This window comes from Centroberyx affinis, unplaced genomic scaffold (assembly GCF_046629955.1).
Source record: "Centroberyx affinis isolate AG114_WGS23_722 - 3 ecotype Tasmania unplaced genomic scaffold, CSIRO-AGI_Caff_v1 ptg005543l_1, whole genome shotgun sequence".
In the NCBI taxonomy this organism is placed as follows: Eukaryota; Metazoa; Chordata; class Actinopteri; order Beryciformes; family Berycidae; genus Centroberyx; species Centroberyx affinis.
Genome location: NW_027282785.1, coordinates 28218 through 49409, shown reverse-complemented (window position 1 = coordinate 49409; position 21192 = coordinate 28218). Strand labels below are relative to the sequence as shown.

General features: G+C 48.0%; 1 protein-coding gene across 1 annotated transcript; it reads left to right on the top strand.

Annotated features, from left to right (window-relative positions):
- Positions 1–924: 924 nt before the first annotated feature.
- Positions 925–20480, top strand: LOC139667453 (partitioning defective 3 homolog). The gene is made up of 5 exons (XM_071546914.1): positions 925–1066; positions 1369–1441; positions 4147–4267; positions 12308–12435; positions 16817–20480. The coding sequence occupies exons 1-5, from the start codon at positions 925–927 to the stop codon at positions 17235–17237; spliced, it is 885 nt and encodes a 294-aa protein (XP_071403015.1). The 3' UTR covers positions 17238–20480.
- Positions 20481–21192: the final 712 nt, after the last annotated feature.

Below are 21192 nucleotides of genomic sequence, written 5' to 3'. Positions count from 1 at the left end.
AGGAGGGGGTGAGCGGAGGGGTTGTTGTTCAGACGGGCCCTCCTGTTGTTTGACCTGCCTCTGCATGCCTGTGAATTCACAGGTTCACCTCTCACAAGTAAGCTTTCGTGCGAGCTATAAATACGGCGGCGGTGTGACTTCACCAGAGTACAGAGCGAGCGTTTGTGCAGTATGCGAGGAGAAAGGGAGAGAGAGCGAGAGAGTGTGAGCGTGTCAGTGTCTCTGTGTCTGTTTCTTTGTCTGTGTGTCAGTGTGTGTGTGTGTGTGTGTGTGTGTGTGTATATGTTTGCATGCATGTGGGAGAACCGTGGCCAAGCTGAGAGGCCAAGCGCTGACATTTCGGCCCCGGGAACACACAGATGAATATTGAGCAAATCTCATTATACAGGGCAGAATGATGCTGGCTGCGAAAATGCTGTGGCATATGGATACTTTATCTCCCCCATGCACTTTAATTACTCCGCGGCCGGCATCCCGTTTTCCCACTGACTCCCGTTTCAAAGGAAGGACCTTCGGAAAAGCTGCAGTGGGACCGCGGTGCTCATGCGATCGGCCTCGCCGCGCCCCTGAGCACACTCACACAACCTGTGACCTTTTTTCCCCTCATGCACAAACACATGGCTTGTAGCAAACCCGATGCGCAGCGCTCATTCATATTCCCTCATACGCGTCCGTCGCTGGGCCAGGTGACACGTTCATCCCTGATTGCCGGGGCGGTCCGCCGCTACCATCTTTTTCCCCCATTTTTTTTCCTCCTCTGAGGTCTTGTTTTGCAGGCCCATTATGGACTTTGATGTATTCAGGAGGGTGTTTATAAGCGGTGACACCTGATGCGTCGGCAACGATCGCGCTGACTAATTGCGCATCGAGGTGCTTAAGCATTCGGGAGCTCTCGGGGGCCAAGCGGCTGAATCCATCTTCTTTATGTATGGAGATAGGGCCGCTGTGGTGCCCGGCTGCCGCAGGGTGATGCTGGGCAGCTCCCGATGCCTCTCCCGGCTGCTTGACTCTCGCTCCTCCCCAGCGCTTCCCGGCTCCCCGGCTCCCCGCGCATTTGAATATCTTTGTACTGGAGATTCCCACCGAGCGTCCTCAAAGAATCCCATCAACTTTGAACCGCCGTGGTGGGTGGGGGCCGGAGAGGAGAAGCCCCTGGAGATAATCTAGATAGTGCGCAGGCCTGCTTTGAACTACCATGACAAATTCACCCCTCGTTCGATTTCCCCCCCCCCCCCCCCCTCCCCCGTTCCTCCCGGCCGCTACTCGATGCAATTTCCATTTGTAGCGCTTTGAAAAATATATATCGAAGTCCCGCGCTGCTATTTCTTTAATTTGCTGGAGATCTTGTCTTGGCTGATCTTCTCTCAGCTGCCCCGCACCCCACCACCACCACCACCACCACCACCACCACCACCACCACCACCACCGCACTGGTTCTCCAGTTACATTACCAAACCACCCCTCTCTCTCAGATTGATGCTTTAGTGGGTGAGAGAAGGGCAATAGGTCTTATTGTGTAGTGAGTGTATATGGAGTCACATAGGCTTGTTTATAGCCCGGGTTGCGGCCCTGTTTCTCGGGTCCCCAGCTGGCTCTCCCCCTCTGGTTCCTCTAGCCCAATGGTGCATGTTATAGGTGCTGATGGAAGCACTGACCCTCCCCGGAGGGTCAAACAGAGAAATTTACGAGGCTGTTTGTTTGGACTCAAAGACTTGGTCTTCTCTACGACCAGCCTAAGGGATTAAGCTAATTGCATGCACTGGAGTTCCCGTATCCATCTTTGGGTCCTTTTCCACCCATTACAATCATGTCAAGCCTCTCTCCCGTCAAGCACGGATGATAGCGAGCATGTCAACACGCGGCCTGATGTGTTTTAGCAGGCTTACACTCGGGGAGCTCCAGGAAAATTCATTTAGCTTTGCAGATGTGTTGTCTTTCCTTACCAGTTTCATGCTCTGTAATGTACGACATGTGTTTCTGTGTGTGTGTGTGTGTGTGTGTGTGTGTGTGTGTGTGTGTGTGTGTGTGTGTGTGTGTGTGTGTGTCTACCTTGCAGCTGAGGCACTGTTGTTGCCCCCCCCCCCCCCCCCCCCCCCCCCCCATCCCCATCCACTTGAGTGCTACATATCTGTAGGGAAACCTGAGGGAGTGCTGGTGTTTTTTGCATCAGCAAACAGTTAGATGAAACTCAACAGATGGACCTGCTGTGCATATGGAGCAGATAACGTTGGTATTTACACAGGACTCAGAACAACAAAATACACTCTTCCTGGAGCTGCAAACGTCTTGCATGGTTTTGTGTAACTCTTACAACGCCAGTGTTTTAGCTGAAATGAACACTGACTATAATTCTGTTAACTGATAACAGAATCACATCTCCAGTGAGCCTGTAAGTGTCGTCATTATATTATTCAAAACGAAATTGAAGACACAAAGCAGATGGAGAATGGTGTCTGGTATATATGCGTTGTATATACATAATGCATGTTCTGTTGTTCATAGCAACTGCAATTGAGTAATTTAATTTCTTTAACATTGCGTTTGCCATTCAAGCCACCTCATGAGAACAGAAATGGACCATTGATTTTGCAATGAGCAGTAATAGCAGGATTGCACCATCACACACCATGCCTAAAAGCATAAGCCACCTCACACGCCAATGAACCACTTAATTGCCCACATCCACATAAAAGGCCTAATGTATGCTCCCTGCGCTCCCATACACATAACGCTATAGGAATCAAATGGGGTATAACTAATACAATTGATTTTGATCAGGCCGTACAAATAACAGGACGACCGCGTCTCACCAAGTGCTGTTCAGGGGCATGCACCGAGCCCTGTGCATCCTTTATGAGGTGCTATTTAGTGTGCTTTTAATGAAGCTTGATTGGCAGCGTGTCCTAGTGCCCATTATCATCAGAAGGATGTGCTCACTCTAATCTGCAATTATCGGCGTAATTGCGCCCAGAATCCTCTGGGCCTAAATAAGCAATCACTTCCACCGCTGACGTGCCACCTGTAAGTGCCACTCAGGAGGACACACACAATGACAGGGTGACAGGTAGCGTCCATTTTGAAAACGTTTTCTGCTTTCTTTCTTTTTCTTTTTTTTTCACTCCCCTCTTTTGTCCGCCCGTACCTTTCCCCCTCCGTCTTGCCCGGTGTTGTCTTCTGTTATTTCCTCCTGACTTTCTTTGCTTTCTTTTTCACATGCACTTGCTTAACCTTTCCCTTGTTCACCCAAGAATACCCCCCCCCCCCCTCTTCTTTATCTATCCCTCCCTCCCTCCTCCCATCCATCCCACTCCCTACCCCTCCACCTTCCCACCGCGAATTCCCTCACCCGCCTAACCTTTCGTCTCTCCTCTTCCCTGCGGTATGCATAAGCGCGGGCCTATTATCAAGCCGGTCGTCTCATCATAATTATACGTTTTGTCATGTGCTGCCTCTGTTGCTGGTGATAAAAGGGGAGCTTGATTAAGCTGAGGGAAGGCTATTGATTCCTATTGACAGGCCCCTCAAAGCCCTTTAATGAAGGGGATGTAAATGAGGGTTTTCCACAGTGCAGTGTTTAATGACTGCATACCATAATGGGCCGATATTCTCCTCCAGTCTAAGAGGGACATGCATCACTCACAATGGTGCACGAGGGACACTTTCTGTTATAGGGATGTTCGGGAGGAGCGGCTGGGGGTGGGGAGGGCGGGGAGGGCGGGGAGGGGAAAGCGCGCAGGCATGTCAATCAGTTCCGCAGAGGGGAAATCACGACCGACAGATCAACGGATCCGGAAGATCGTGGACGCAATTTGAAAGGGGTGTTAGGGTGGGCGAGTGAATTATTTCCATATGAAGAAGCATCTGTAATTAGCCTGGTTCCAGACTCCTGAATCGCTTTTCGGATTTTGCAAAGCAATTTAGAGAGTCTGGTGTTGTTGTTGTTGTTGTTCTCGCTCGGAGAAACAATCGAGCCAATCAGAGCCTTTGTGGGCGGGACTAAAGTTAATGTAATTTAACAGGTCTTCTTTTTGAACACCATCTAGCTCAAGTAATGGAACAGGTCTTCTTTTTGAACACCGTCTAGCTGGAAAATAACGCTTAATAACTCACGTTATCTCTCTCTCTCTCCCTCTCTTTATCTCCCAGCAGTCAAATGGCTCCCAGTAACCATGACCGGATACAGAGGCTGAGGCACGAGTTCCAGCAGGCCAAACAGGAGGAGGACCCCGAGGACCGCCGGCACACCTACAGCTTCGACCAGCCCTGGGTGAGTGTCCGATAGGCGCCGCGCTCCGCTGGAGCAGCGCTGAGCTGCACGGACCCCTAAACACAAAACCCCCAAAATACCCTGCCTTCAGAGCTCCGAGAATAAATCCACACACACACACACACACCCTCCTCCAATACACCCCTGGACACTCAAATCATCTCCAAAGCCACCAGCCGCTAAATGGATTCCCTCCACTTACCTCAGCTCCTTTCCTAATCCTGCTGAACCCGCTCCCACATTTACTTCTCTGCCTGTCTGTTTGGATGTGACCCAGGCTAACCTCAACCAGAGTTGGGAAGTAACACACTACTCTGTTACATGTTACCATAATATTAATGCTTTTTCCAGCACTGTAACAAATCACTAATAATATTACAGTTACCAATCCAAAAATAACACTAACTATTGTTATCGTTATTGTTGTTATTTACCCGCTCTACGCATCAGATTGAAGTTGAATTATCCAAAAACCATGATTATCCCCACTCCCCAGTTTATTTGATCTAGCCTAGATGAAAACATGACAGTAAAGTTTGTTTTCTCTGGCTGATTTGTCTGAGCCAAAGCATGACAAAAACACTATGCATGAACGCTATTTGTTTCCTCTGATCATTCCCAGGAGAGGTAATTTAGTTTTCCCAGTCTTTGAAGGTAAGAGAGGATGCAATTTGCAATTTTGGCGGCGTAACACAAAAGCATTAGAATAAGTAGGCTACTGTAATAAACCACTCCCAGGGACTGAGAAGTAAAGTAATAATATTACTTCTGAAATGAGTAAGAAGTAATTTACTGGCCTCAGCTTCTTGCATGAAGCGTCTCCTTCCTCTGACATTATCATTCTTTCTGATACTAAACTCTGAATGCCTGCCAAACTGTCAAGACTCATGTCACTGAAACTTCTGCCAAATTTCTCCGGCTTATTTCTAATTTTTCGGCTTCGACCTTTGACCTGGAACTAATTGCTAATTACTCATCTTTGTCTGTGCCATTTCTGCCTTCTGGAAAGATGAGCCACTGTGGCCGGGAGGAGGAGAGCAGATGAAAAGAAGGGGGCCCATTTGATGACAAGTGACTATTCAGGATTTGGAGGCAAATAGGGGGAGAGAAATTGAAGACACTGCACCGCACTCTTCATTTTAATTTCCATTAGACTTGATTAAAGGGATTTTCAAAATTAAAAATTGAGTACAGTTTTTTTTTTTTTAACCGTTTTCTCCTCCTCCATGATTGATCTGTAACAGCAATGGGATTTACTCCTCATAATTGCAAAAATGTAATCAAGTTAATTCCTTTGTTAATTTATTCAAACGTGATTTATCTCATATTTCCCCCACGCTGTGCATGAAAAGTTTAGCTGTGCCTAGAATGTAAGTAAAGTAGCTTGTCTGTACCACGCTGCCTTTCTGAGGAAAATGTTTCCATATACCATATCATATGCCTATTTATGTAATAGCTATCTCTACTGGTTTTGTTGTAATTCATATAACTCATTGGTTCATACTTTGTTTAAGGTCAGTCATCCGTTTATCTTCTTCTAGGAATGCTGGGAACACTAATGCAGCCAAACACATACATCTAGCTGGCCAGGAACAGGTCAAAGGTCAAATAATTGTGTGTCTTTGCGATGTAATGGCTTGAGACAGACATGGCTTTTTTTTGTCCTGTGACTTTCTGACCTGGGTGTGGAGGAGGGAGGGATGTGAAAATATTAGTGGCTAATTACGGCACTGAGTATAACTATTTCCTAAATCGTGGGGTCAGAATGTCAGCCCTTGAAGTTGAAATATTTGGCATCCATGTTTTTCCCCCCCTCGCAGTTCCATATATTCTCCCACTGGAGAATTATCAGTGTCCAGAGTCCAGTTTGACAATTAGATTGGTTTGGAATGGAGGTCTGACGTGGGAGGCATCTTTGGTTGTTTTTCCTCACTGTCTAAATGAGCGTGGGTTAGACATAACCTTGCCTGGAGGGTTTGCCTGGGATCAGCCATGACACCATACTTCCACACCACATTCCTATACAGCGGAAGGCTGCATGGCTGACTCTATTTGCCCTGGATTGGCTTCATTGTTAGCCTTGCTGATGGTTGAAAATCGTTGAAAGCCACCAGCTTTCTCTAATGTTGTCTCAACATCTTTGTCTCTCTCTCTCTCTCTCTCTCTCTCTCTCTCTCTGAAGAAAGGAGATGTTAACTGTTTGTTCAGCACAGAACAGTCTCAGGCTCTCTGTCTCTCTGAGCCTCTGAGCTCCTAATTGCTTGTGATTGTTGACATTGTTGAGCGTACCCCCGCTATTCCACTGGTAATAAGATATAGGGCCGTCCCTGGAGTATTGAAGTCTATTTTATTAGTCTTCTTTCATGTTATTTTAGTCTTGTGAACAAGGATTCACAGTGGCAGAGCTTGTTAGGGGAGATACACGAGTGCCCATGTTATGTGTTGACACTGATTAGAGGAACTCAAGTGAAATCCTGTCATAGTGTCATCTAAAAGCAAAATGGATATGGCTCTATTCAAGACAAACAGGGCAATCATCTAGACATGAGGTAATGTGAAAAGGAGAGGAGGAGGGGAAAAGTGAAATGTGACACATATGGCCACTGGAGATGCTGGTGAAAAGAAAACATTATTTTTGAAGGTCTAAATGGACTGTAAAATCAAGCAAAGTAATCCAAATGAATCAGGGCTTTGGAGATGCACAGGGAGAGGCAGGGCTGAGTGGTAAATATACACCCATTGGGCAAACACTCATTCTCCGCATGTAGTTTTCCATTCAAACGTCATATTTTATTAGTGAAACGGAAACATCTATTTCATATTTTTCTGGCATCTTAGTCATGACACTAGGAATCTGGCTATAATATATTTGACTGTCGCTGCTGTCTACAGACTAAAATGTTAAAGGAAAAATTCCACCCTCAGTTCCCCTTCACTGTTATCATCAATCCGTGATGTTCAAAGCAAGTGTTGTAATTTACTTTTTTGGCATGCCCACTTTCCCTCAAAGTGCTTTGTCTACTTCTGCTTCAGTTTGTGATTTCCTACATTTCCCAGAATGCCTTTCGACAGCCTCCAAAGAAGGGACGTGAACTTGTTGCATTCATCGGCGGGTTATACAGCGTGTTGGTGGAGAGAGAATTAGACTTAACTGTCCCAAGCAACAAAAACCCCCAAATCAACTCGGACGCTGCTGATTTTTAATGGGACTTTTATTGTGAAATAGGTTTCACCACCACAAAGCAAGAGCACTGCCTACTTCCTTTCACATGGGTCTCACATGCTAGCTGACTATGGGTAAAGTACTATTGAACGAGGCATAATGAGTGGCTTATGGCCAACACCGCACAAAATCTCTAAAAAACACTCTTTTTAGGGGAGTGCAGAAAACTGTAAGTGTAGTATTAAGATAAACATCGGCTATAAACACTGTTTACCAAATAGTGTAAGTAGGATTCAAGCAAGTTCCACTGCCCGACCTTCTGTATTGCACGAACGTTACCTTGTGGCTCACGGCATCAATTATATGCAGGAGAAACATGTCAGTAAACACACACACACACACACCAGGCACACACTGACTTAAAAGGCAGCTCGAGAGAGAAGCCCTCTTTGATTCCGGGGGACTGACACCAAAGCCTGACGTTTTAGCGTTGATGTTTTAATCAAGCATTGCAGCCGATTTCTCACGCAGTCTACCTTAAGTGCTGTAACCATCTCTAAAGAGTTCTGTGAGGTGTAGCATGTGAACGAGCATAATGCCCGTTCTGTTCGGCCAAGCCAGCATGGGGCCTAAGCGAGACCTCCGTGACCTCCACTTTCAAAACATTCAGTGAATCTAACTAGACAGTATGCAGTTAAATACGTACCACATCGAGGGCTGCGGGACCGCGCTTTGATGCAGGTCGTCCCTGAGCACTCAAGGTTGGGTAGTAATGGCTTCCGCACAGATCTACAGCCCATAATGGAAGTCACCAGCTCCTCCATACTTGAAATGGGTTGTCCTATTTATACTGTGTACTTCATTTTGAGAAATATTCAGTGTCAGCAGTCATCAGGTTTGCTTGAGCGTGCGTCCATACGTTCGTATCTTCACAAGTATTCATGCAATAAATACCAGCAAAGGACAACAACAAGAACAGCACAGACAATTAGAAAAGGGATTATGGTGTTTCTGCACTGCACTTCCCATAGATCACTTATCAGTAAACAGTGAGGCCAGTGCTGTGCTGCTGCATGAGGCGTGACTCAGAGAAACCTGCAGCAAGTACAGTGTCCAGATGAGCTCCCTCCCCCGTGGGTTTGATCCCTGCGGGTCGGTGTCTCGGGTGTTACGAGCTGAGGTGTGTCCGCTGCGAATGCCTGTAATGACAATGTTGAGGTCAGCCCTGGAACCCCCGGCTCCTCCCTAATGGAATAACGATCAGAACACAAGGCCCCGGCTGTCTATCACGCCGCCCCCAGCCAACTCGCACAATTAGAGCCGGCATGTTTTCTCTCTCTCCCTCCCTCCCCGCTGCTCTCCGCGAGAGAGGGGATTTCCAGATGTTCATCATAAAGCGCTATGTATTTTCCAGAGAGTTGCCTTTTCTCTCACTCTCCTGTCTGCAGCAATAAAGTCAGTTTGCGCTGTCGGTTTGGAGGGCCAACGAGCCTGACCACACAGAAGAGTGCGAGCGCCATGCTGGTGTCTCGGATCAAACGCGCCAACGGCAGCTTGTAAAGCCCTCATTTATGGGAATTCCTCTTATTTTATTATCGCTCTATCTGCACCTATCAGGATGCATGTGTATCCAAGCGTTGTATGTGTGTGCATATGTTGCTCGCATGTCTGTGTGTGTGTGTGCATTCGATTGCGTGCAGCTCACACTTTTCCTATGCGATCATGTGAAGCGTAACCTTAACTTTAAACAGCAGTCTCTTGACTTACCAGGCAAGACAGTATAGCTCTGTAACTGTGTATCATAACAGTGTATGGGCCTCCAGCTGCAGCCACTCACACAACACATGGAGTGTGCTAGATAACACACACACACACACGCAAGCATGTACACAGATGCGCACATGCCTACACATCCGGGATGTTTATCACACGCTGCTTACGTAGACACCGAGTTGCGTTGCCGTTCGCAGATAAGATAGAGAGAACAGAGGGAGGAGAGGAGAACAAAGGCAGCCGAGTGTATTAGTCTTTTCTCCGGTTTATTTGTTCACAGGAGCATTTTTCAGCACTGTTCCCCTCACACATTTACAACACTGATAGGCTCACTGATACTGTTAGAGGAAGACAGAGGAATTTAGCTCTGGCTTTTGTGCCCTAGAGTACTTAAGTCTTAAGTGATATGGAGATAACCAAACCAACTTCCTGTTAATTGGTTTCCTGGAACCAGGAAGTGGTGGACCACACTCTGAGACGGAGCCTCCGCCCGGAGCCCCCCCCCAGTTAACCGCAAAATGGACCGAGCCTGCTGTTAATAAATTGGCGGAATTGGGCCGGCGCGAGGACTTTCAAGAGTGAATCATTATCCAACTGGGCTTTCGTCAGGATGTGGCGTTTCCCTCCCATTCTTCTCGTTCTCCCAGCATCGTTATGCCCATTAGCAGGTTAAATGTCTTCCACATGTCTGTTTGTGTACAGTGCGGCCTCGCGCTCTTGAAGCTATTCCCCGCGCGGTGGGGGTAAAAGACACAGCGTCGTAAGGAGCGTAGGGGAGTAAAGCCATATGTTCGGACTGACCCATCGCAGCGAAACCGCTTTGATATCTAGAAGGGCTGCGACCCGGGGCGGGAGCGGCTCCGAACCGAGAAATATTAGGCCTCGGCTCGAATGTTTTCAAGGTCTAAAGCTCAACTCCTTCCCAGCTGCTTTTTTCCTGGGTCCCGCTTTTTTTTTTGATAGCTGCAAATAATTTTCATAATTATCCCCCCCCCCCCCCCGCCCGGCTCAGCGTCTGCGAATGTTCTTATGTTTAAACAGGTGGAGAATCCTTTTTTTTTTTTTTTTTCTCTCTCCCTCCGCTTTTGTCTGTGACACGACCGAGGAAACGAGGCAGAGATAAAAGCGTGCCGTATTGACATCATTTTTCACATTATTGGATAAAAACGAACACGGACGTCGCTTTGATTCGATTTCAACAAATGTCATGTTTTATATGGCATTGTATTCCAGCCCTAACATGGAATAATCTGATTCTCCTTCCCCAGATAATGCCATTACGCTGACTGATTTTCTCTCCTGGCTATTTCTCATGCATGTTCTCTTGGCATGGCGTCATCCGACTCCGGCCCGTCAGTCTTAAACCGAACCTCCGGATTCCTCGCCGCTTCCGTTCGGAATCGCGTTAAAAGAAGGTTTCGGTGTGCGTGACTAATTATTTTCTCACCGCCCCAATAAAATAATTTCCCCCCCTAACCCCCCTCCTCTCGCCATTTCATCTGATTATTGGTTTATGCGCTCGACGCTTGCTGAACCGGAGAGACGTGCGTTGCTGCGGCGAAACCCGAAACATATGAGCCCAATTCATTTGACACACGTGTAATAGTATTATGTTTTTTTTTCGGTGCTCGGAGGGTTCGGGGGAGAGGGACTTGGCGCGGACGCTGAGCGAAATGTAATTGCGGTGTTATTACAGCTGTCCGAGAGCGAGAGAGGGAAAGCAGCCGCTTCGAGAACACAAGATGTTCCCGAGTTGACATTTTTACTGACAGCCTTTACGCCCACCATCGCGCCCCCCACCCCCCCCACCCACACATACACCTTGAACACACACACACACACACACACACAGAGTAACATTAGCCAAACCAGCCACATTCTGGACAATCTGTCTCCACACTACCAACCACTTTAGCAGATTGTTTGGAGATCTTGTTCTGTTCTAAAAATGTAGCTGGCTGGCGAAAACGGTGAAAAAGACTGGTTAATTTTGGGGTTTTTCACACACACACACACACACACACACACACACACACACACACACACACACACAAACCATCCACCCCCCCCCCCCCACCTGCCTGCCACGTCCCCATCCGATGCTTATGAAAACTGACACTCGGCCCGGCCACTCTTGCGACACCTCCTCAGCTCTCCTCTGTCTAATTGGCTTGTCATGTTCTTTAATCAGCCAGCTCGTTAGCAGCACACTGGTGCTGAGGGAGATGATGTCTCCATGTCAACCCCTCTGACGATCGCAGGCAACAAACACACACACACGCACACACACAGGCGCACACGTGTAGTCAAGGTCGCACACAAAGCCACTGACTGAATGGAGATTGGTAATGGTGATTGTTGGTGTTCTGCAGCATGCTAGCGGTGCTTACTTGGGTCCAAGGACGCTGAGTTAAAGACGTAATCTGTGACATTTTCATGTTAATAAATGACTTTTTTTTTGCTATTCTCATGGAAGCTTGTACATTTGCTGTTATGAACACCCAGTGTCAGGTTTTAAGTTTCATGCAGCAGCAACAGCAGTTTGTTTAGGAGGAATAGAAGAAGAACTGGGTAGTTAGCATGGGCAGTGATAGCCACCATGGCTGAACAGACAGAGAAAAGAGAAACTCAAACTGCATCGACAGAAAATCCAAGGAAAAAGACAAAGTCACAGCACTGGACACACTGTTTGATTGACAGCTGATCTCTGGGAAGTGCAGTGCAGAAACAGGCAACTTGTGGATTACCGCTTTAACGAGAAAAATGACTCTTCATCCACTTGGTGCAGGTGCATTGTTAGGTCCATTATTATAATGGAATCACACCCACTAACTACCTCCTCCCTCAGGATAGCCCACACTCACAGGAGGCGTCACACTGTTGTGCCACCTGCTGCGCTCAGGGAGTCTATGTGTGTGTGTGTGTTTTCTCTGTTGTGCACGCATGCTTGGGTTCACAGGTAACCTACGTCTCTAATCGGAAATAAAGAGGTGTATCTTGTAATCAAATTTTCCGTCTTGGGTATATGTCTTCTCTGTGGTAGTGTGGGTGTATTGGTGTGTATCTTGACAGTGTGTGTGTGTGTGTGTGTGTGTGTGTTACAGGCCAACAACGGGACGGAGACGCCGAGCGGACGCCATTCGGTAACGGTGGAGACTCAGGCCCAGAAACAGCAGCAGGAGGACAGAGAGGGCTTCCAGCAGGCACAGAGACAGTACAGCTCACTGCCGCGGTGAGACACACAACTCGCCCTCCTTCCCTCTTTCCTTTCTTTATTCTGTCTGTCTCTCTCTCCCTCCCTCCCCTCTCTCGCCGTGACTTATCACGTTCTCCCTGCCCTTTCTCAACCTCTTCATTTGACTTTTTCCGATTTCCATCTTTTTTTTTTTCTCCCGCTTTGTGCCTTTTACCGTCTTTTTTTTCTTCTTTTCTTTTCTTTTTGTTACGCTTTCTTCTGCGTATCTCTTTGGCTCCCCTCAAAGCCAATCACCACAAAGCCACTTTTAACTGATCTCCAGACATTTAAAATGATTCTTGGCAAAAAAAAAAAAAAAAAAAAAAACCTCTTTGAATCCAATCATTTAATGCGATCGCTCGGAATTATTTAAACTGATATTCGACTTCATTAAGTCAATGTTGACCCTGAGGAAGTGGTGACTTTGTCTCCCCCGCCCCAGTACCTCCCTCAGAGTCCCTAATAATGAATAACAGCGCCAGCACCGTGTTTATAAAAGGAAATTTCTCTTGGCGATCTCCCGCCCGAGTTCAGAGCGGCGACTGCTGCTGCTCTTCATCCTCCTCATCTTCCTGCTTCCATTGTTTTTGCATATTTGTCAGAGAGATGCCAATAAAGCTTACCGTATCTTCCATCTAGAGGCCTGAGGGGCGGCGGGGTTCGGTATCAGTATTTGCATTTCCTGCCGTCTCGCTGTGAAGTGTCTTTACCGAGCCTCTCTGAACCTCGCTAATCGCTCTTTAGTCGATGCAAATCAGGGAGCCGACCACTGCCGGTGGAAGGCTTCCGCACTTTAAGCTTTACATACTTAAACAGAAAGTCAATCTTCACTAAAGGCACTAATACTATGCTTTGACTGACTTGACGCAGGGAATCAAAGTTACTAATAATAAACTTTATTTCCTCTCCCCGTTAAATATTTCCACGCTGGAAACGAGCCAGCGTGAGTTTGTGAAATGTTTTAATATGTTGGATGTTGAGAGTGAAGTCTGATTTATTTAAGTTGTTGCAGGATCATATTGTGTTTGTTAGGAAGGGCGGTGTTGCTACGCTGCCAGGTTAAACAATGACAGAACACTTAGCTTGTGTGTGTGCGTGTGTGTGTGTGTGTGTGTGTGTGTGTCTCCTGATTTCGTTGGCCCGGAGAAACCCTCCTCTCCTGCGATTTCAATCTCTCCCCCCGCACAAAACGTTCACACTCGTTTCTTCTCTTGCTCCCGCTCGTCTCTGAACAGTTGCAGCCGGGTCGATTAAAGCATGTTCCTGTCCATGGCTATGGATTTGCGGTCCGCATGGACGCATAATCAATACGCACCGTATAACCCAGACCGATCTATACATTCCCTTCATAGGTGTTGTCTGCTGGCATCTTATGTGATGTGACAGTTGCTTCCCACTCCACTCCCCCTCCCCCTTGCTTTCTCATTTATTCGCTTCTCTTGGGAAAGTTCATCCGTCCGGCCAAAAAAGAGCCAGGCGAGGCTCGGCCTTTGATATGCATTCCTCCCATAATCTCATAGCGATCTTTTAGCAAGGGGTCGCATGAGCTCCGGCTTGACCTTTGACCCCTGTTAAAGCTCGGGTTTGGACGCGGCTCCTCATTAAAGAACTAAAAAGTCTTACGTCCCCAGATTAATAACCCCAACCGCCTCTTTTTTCCAACCCCGTCCTTCCCTTCCAAAACGGGAAGCCGGGGAGCGGTCGACCATACAACCGAAAAGGGACATTCCCCCCCCCCCCCCCCCAGAAGAAGCCATGGTAGCCGGTTATCTGATGACGGCCCGGGCTTAGCTCGCATGTCTGGGACGCGAGGATCGGAGGAGCGCTAATGAAGGCTTGTTGTCGGAGCGGGATTAGCAGTGACAGGGCTGTGGAGGGCAGAGAGGTTTGAGAGGGGAGGGAGCACTGATTAGCCTGTAAGAGAGACACACACACAAGTATTTACACACACACATACACACACACACACAAATGCAGTCAGGATAAAGTTCTTAACAGCGGCCTGAGTGGACTGGCAGTAGCTCTCCCAGACTCTCATGCGTTCCTCACCCAAAAAACAAGCCAGTTCCACGCGAACAAAGAAAACATTATTCCAACTTTTTTTACACAATTTATTTATACAATATAGAAATGAGCGTTCCATAGCCTGGTGCATGCATTTGTTGTTTTTTGTCGTTTCATTTGTGTTGAGTACATGTGTGTGTGTGTGCTCTCTCCTCTCTTTTTCATAAACTCTTGATTCTTCCCAGCTGTTTTACCGAAACACGCCGCGGCCACAAATTTCTCCTCCCGAGCCAACTTCCTGGCTTTGTTTGTTATGTTCTGTCATTCTAAATTTACCCCGGCTCTCTGGCATGATGTATTTTCCCATCCCCCCCCTTCCCCTCCCCCGTAAATGCAACTAATCTACTTTGTGACATATTCTGGCGCAGGAGTAGAGGTGATAAGAGAACCCCCTCCCTCCCCACTCCCCACCCCTCCCCGACGCATCAATCACGATTACATTCCTGTGGAACAACGCCATCTCTGCTCTCTTCTCATCGTCGCCGTATACCCAACTAAATCTCCCCTCTCCTCTTATCTGTTTTATGAGCTAAAAGGGCATTCTGGAAACGCGGATCGTTGCCTTTTTTCGCGAAATCGGGACGTCTCCGGTTTCTAAACAAGCGCGCCCCTCCCACGTGAGCGGCGTTGGGACGGCCAAGTTCCAGGGTGTAAATGCATGGCGGCTCTCCCAGACAGCGAAGCCCAGACCTGGAGCATGTGGCGGGGCTCTCTCTGCAGTCTGTCCCTACATCTGCCCCGCCGCCCAATTACCCCTCACACACACACACACACACACACATGTACTGTACATGCAAACACACACACACACACACACAACATAGAGGAACAAACAGGCACGCGTGTAGGAACGGAAAAAAAAACACGTTTTGCATCGCACGTGTACACACGTTTTGTCCGTGCATGCGTGAGTGTAGCCTCACGAACACACACACACACACACACACACACACACTCACACACTCACACAACAGTACCATGTGTTCCAACTCTTCCCCCCCCCACCACAAGGGCTTCCATTAGTAATGCTGGAGATGTGGGATTCTCATTAGAAATGGAGCAGACACACTGCGTTGAGACTCCCAGAAATTCTGAATAGAGATAGTGTTAGAAAAATACTGGGTTGACGAGGAAAGGAGGGAGAGAGAGAGAGAGAGAGAGGAAATGGCTCGGGTAGAAGAGGAGAAAAAACAGCGATTTACATTTTGTTCATTAATGCAGATGCACGAATTTAAATGGGGAAATCCCGTAGAGAGTTAATGTTTTTGACATTTGGCTCGGGCAAAAGTAACATCTAATTGCATTTTTTCCCCCCTCTAAAGCGACAGTACAATACATAGAAAAAGAAAAGAGAGAAATTCACCACGTTTTTAAGGCCTCAATTTGAGACGGAGGAAAATAGTTTGTCAGAGATACAAGCGCTTTGAACAATGACTCGCCTGTTCTGTCCTTTTTGTTCCTGTCAGCCTCTCTGGAATGACAGTCGGCGAGATAAGGAGCGTGTTTTGGCCCTAAAAGCATGCCGGGCCCCCCCCCCGCCCCACCCCCCACTCCTCGCTCGGGAACTCAAAAGCCTTTCAAGCGCGGCGGCGGGTCGGCGAGGTGTGAATGGGATTTCTCTTTGCACCCTGACGTAAAAGACACACTGTCGCGGGCGGGTCTTCCAATCGCACGCGCGGCCTTAATGGATCCTAATAATGGAGGAGCAGACTTAACACGTTAGCCGAAGACCCGGCGGTTCCCGATGATGGCTCTCCGGGCCCGATTTCGGGGGGGGGGGTGGGGGTGGGGGGGCTGACAGGCGGACGGAAGACGGGCGGAAGGCGGATAGCGCCCGCGAGGCCTGCCATTACCGTGTCTGCGCTGTTAAGTGCGCCCCGTCTGCCCGTCTTTTCCGAAAAAGAGAGTTAAATGGATGAAAGCCGCCGGGGAGGTTTTTTAACAGTTGTGTTTGTTTACCGCGCGGAACTAATAGAGCCGTGGGCGTTCCGGGCTCCCTCCGTTTTTTTTTTTGTTTCCCCGTCTCTTTCACGTCGCGGCCTTTATGTCGCCGGATTCGGTGTAATCACGCGGCGGGCTATAAGGTATCCCCCTTCGCTCGTATCACCGCTTCCCCTTTAAATCTCACCAAATGTCAAAACGGTCACATTCTCGTTGTCTTTTGAATTTCCCTTCAGTCGCGCTGACCCGAGAGCCGCTGCGGGAGGAAAAAAAAAAAAAGCAGCTATCATTTCTGAGCTAAATGGTATCCTCTTCTTTTTTTCGTGTCTCTGTCAGCGCGATTGACCTCTTCTCCCTGTCTCTTTGTGTTCAGGCAGCCTCGCAAGAACCCCAGCACGGTGTCCCAGGACTCGTGGGACAAGGCGTACCCGCCGGGAGAGGGCTTCCAGACGGCCAAGGAGAACCCGCGCTACTCCAGCTACCAGGGCTCGCGCAACGGCTACCTGGGAGCGACGGGCTTCAACGCCCGGGTCCTGCTGGAGACCCAGGAGCTGCTGAGGCAGGAGCAGCGGCGGCGGGAGCAGGAGGCCAGCAAGGCCAGGCTGCCTCCCACGCAGGAGGACGCCTACGAGCCCCACAGGGACCGCGCTCAGGCCCCGGGCCCCGCGCCGGGACAGGCCCCGCCGCTTCCGTCCAAGGGGCCGTACCGGCAGGACGTGCCCCCGTCCCCCTCGCAGCTGGCCCGGCTCGGCAGGCTCCACGGCTCGGAGAAAGGGAGGCCGTTCTACTCCTGAAGCGGCGGGAGGGACCGGAGGAAGAGAGAGCGGAAAGCGGCCGATCTGGAGGAGCGATGACGGACGGGACAAAAACAGACGGGAAACGGAGTCGAGATACAAAGATTTTTATGGGACTGTTGATGCGAAATGTCGATATTTTTTAAAACAACGATTTTTTTTTTTTTTTAATGTTATGAATCGTGATCCTGTTCGGTTGTTTTATCCAAAAGAAATGAGACGTGTGACTGTCTCGCATTGTGATCATGTAACTTTCCGTATAAGTGCCTTCTGGTCCGTTGGTTGTTCTGCGTTTTTTTTTAGACATGAACCCCCTCCTCCCTCCTCCCACCCTCTCCACGACTCATAAACTGCAGCTTCCATCCATCCGTCTGACACACACACGGTGCAGCGGGCGATTGGCTTTCAGGTCCATCGCCGCATCTCGACAGTATTCTGACCTAAACATCGTAACCCCGAGGCCCGGACTGGTTTTCGCACTAGCGGGGGGGGGATCTCAGGCAATGTGCTAGTGTGAACGTGGTTTTATTTTTATGGGGGGGGGGTTTTTGCAGCTCGTGTGGAGTTTGTCAAGCGTTCGGATGTCTCTTATGTGTGTGTGTGTGTGTGTGTATGTGTGTGTGTGTGTGTGTGTGTGTGTGTTTGGCTGGAATCAGCATGTACTGACACAGAGTGGAGGGTTAAGCAGCTTGTCTGAACTGTGGAGTGAGAGCTCGGTTTGGGCATCACACCCTCCCCCCTCCTCCTCCTCCTCCTCCTCCTCCTCCTCCTCAGCTCACGGCTGACCACAGAGAAATATGCCCCGCTTCTGGCTTCAGACGCACCACTTGCTCATATTCCCATCGTCTGTATCCTCTTTCCACCCCTCCCCTCCCTCCCTCCCTCCTTCTCTCATGCAGCATTCACCGTGATAATCCAAAATTCTCTCTTCCTCTCTGCCGGCTGCTTTATCTCTTTTTTTTTTTTTTTTCCCATTTTGTCGCCTCCTTTCTCCCTCCCTCCCTCATGCTCTCGCTCCCTATAGAGGCAAAACAAAAAACAAAAAAAAAAACCTTTAGATCTCCTTTCATTCCTAACCTGTCCCGCCCACCCAGGGAATTTCACATGTATAAATGGGGTCAGGTCTGGGTTATTAATTAATGTACCTCATGAAAAATGGATGTATGCCTTTGTGTGTGTGTGTGTGTGTGTACTGGAGGAAGAGCAGCCTTTTGCCGCCGCGTCCCCTCGCCCTCTAGAATGACTCGGCTGTAACCGAAGCCGGGCTGTTCCGCGCTGAATATTTCATCAGCGCGGTTACATGGGAAAAAACCGCACAGGCCATGTGTGTGTGTGTGTGTGTGTGTGTGTGTGTGGTGGGTGGCCCCAGTGTGGGACCGCCTGTCCGCAGACCCCGATACAATAGGGCTGATTTTGTTTTTATTCCGTGATTATGCCTATTGATGGGAAACCGCTCGGGAGCTTTTTTCCCCCCTCTTTCAATCAATAATTAGTGGTGTATTTTTGTGTGTGTGTGGCTCTGTGTGGGTGTGTCCTTGGACTCCTATCCTTGTGAGAACCAGTGTTTTAGATCTTCAAAGTTTTTAGAGACATTTTGGAAATTTTATTAGTAATTTTGAACTATGAAGTAATACATTTTCATTGCATACTGGCAAAGGAACACTCAATCTGCACCACTGAGTTTCGTTTTTATTTAAAATCATAACGCACCACACGTCCCACGCGTCTTTCCCACTGCTGGGAAATGGAGGCAGGCCTCGCCAAAGGAGGACGGGGTCAGTTTCCCCCTTTCTGTCCCCAACCAGTCCGTCTTCTGCCCTCTTGATTGTTGAGATTTTTGCCATATTGGTCACTGTATTTCATGTTGACGCAGCGGTTTGTGTGGGATCGGCCTTTTTCTTCTACCGCTGGCTGCGTGTTGCCACATTTTTCCACTGCTCCGGGCTGCGTACTCGATCGGTTTCTGATCAAAAGCCGCTTCGTTTTTTTTTCTTGCCTGGAAAAAAAAAATCGCCTGATCATAGGCTCGCATGAATCACCTACGGTGGCCCATGTGGCTCAGCAGTCACATTCACGCATTATCCTAATTATCGGCCCCCTCAATTTTAATTTCACAGACATATTAGGAACTTTCAAGGGAATTTTTGTCCTGACTCTCTGACCCTGGTTAGGCATGTAGTGGGTGAGAGTTAGGGGTTAGGGAACGAATGTAGTTAATGGAAAGTCCTCACAAGTATAGTAAAACAAACGGGTGAGTGTGCATATGCATGTGTGTATGTGCTTCCTACATGCATACGTAGGGGTGAAAATATATTCGTTCATCTACGTCTGATATTCCAGTGTGTGTCTGTGTGTGTGTGTATGTGTGTGTGTGTGTGTGTAGGTGGACATGTGTTTTAGCGTCTGCGAACAGTGCCAGTAACTGGATGCTCCAATATGTCTTTGAATATGTCTTGGCAGCCATATGAACCACTTGGCTGCGTCGAGTGGGAGAAGAGAAGAGGAGTGGGAGGGAGAGAAGATGGGAGGCCTGACCCTGCAGATGATTCAGTCAATGGAGTAATCGCGACTATTCCCTTCCGAGTTTGTCTCTCTGCTCTCTCTCTCTCTCTCCTCTCTTCCCTTCCCTTCTCGTCTTTCATCTGTCTGTCCGTTTCACCAGTTCGTTTGGCTGGGGCAGAATTGCAAATGAGTCCGGTTTTCTGTGGGCGAACGTGTGTGTGTGTGTGTGTGTGTGTGTGTGTGCGTGCGCGACAGCTCCGACACAGCAGCTGTTTTCACTGCTTGATGTTTCCACGTTTAATGTGTCTCATACTGAACCGGGGGAGGGGTTTAAGTGCCTGCAGTATCTAACAAGGGTTGTTGTTGTTTTTTTGTTTCCTCATATGCAAATTTGATAATATCTCATAATGCACATGTTTATTATTTGTGTTGTGTAATTAATGTTTGTGCGCCACCTCTGTGACACGTCAAATCTTCCCATAAAGCTATTGTTTTTTTTTGTGTTTTTTTTTTTTATCCTGGGAGAAATGAGAATTATATTGTTATTGTTTCATTGTATTTTTATGACCATCCCTCATTGTGTTTTATTATCCACAATATGGTACTACGGTGGTAAAAGATGACTAATATGTAAGCACAGTGCAATTTTCCCTTTTACATCAGTGTATCATTAAGAACTGTCTCTGCCCCCCTCTGTACATACAATATAAACTTTTACAATGAATAAATTGAGGGTAGTTTCCAGCCTTTTAACAATACATTCCCTTGTCTCTGGTGCTTTGACATTCACAAATGGTTCTTCTGCTTGATAACACGCCAGTGAGATGAGATGCATAATTTGAAGACAAGTAATGACTATCTCACTGCCTCCTGCTCCCGTATTGTAGATTTAAAGCGGACGTTTTCTCCACCGCTTTTAAAGATGCGGTTTCACTGATATGAAAGTTCGCAATGAAACATAGTTTGTTTAACTTTTCTGTATTCATCATCATAAAAGTGGCTACTGCAGCCTATTCTTTTTTCAAAGGTGGCAAAACCGAAGCTGAATCAGCATATTGTAACACAAAACTTGTGTCTCTTAGTCAGCCTTAGTCATTCCTTTTGTGAGCTGAAAACAAAACAAAATGTGGATTTTCTAAATAGTTCCTCTCACAGATGGATGAATAGTGAAGCGTTAGTGCTGCACATATTGAACTTTCTACGTCTGTACATTGTCACAAGCTCAAAATGTGGCTGCCACATTTGTAGGAGCGGCAGTGAGAAAAGGAAGACGAAGACACATCCTCCCTTGTCTCTCCATCTCTTTAATCTCCGTCCACGATAAGTCACTGTAAACGGCTGGCCGGGAGCTTTAGCCCGGAGCTGGCTCCACTTCTAATAGCATCCTGTAACGACTCCGCCGGCGATGAAGACAATAGTCAAATTTATGAAGTTCAACTCCGGGGGAAAGGCA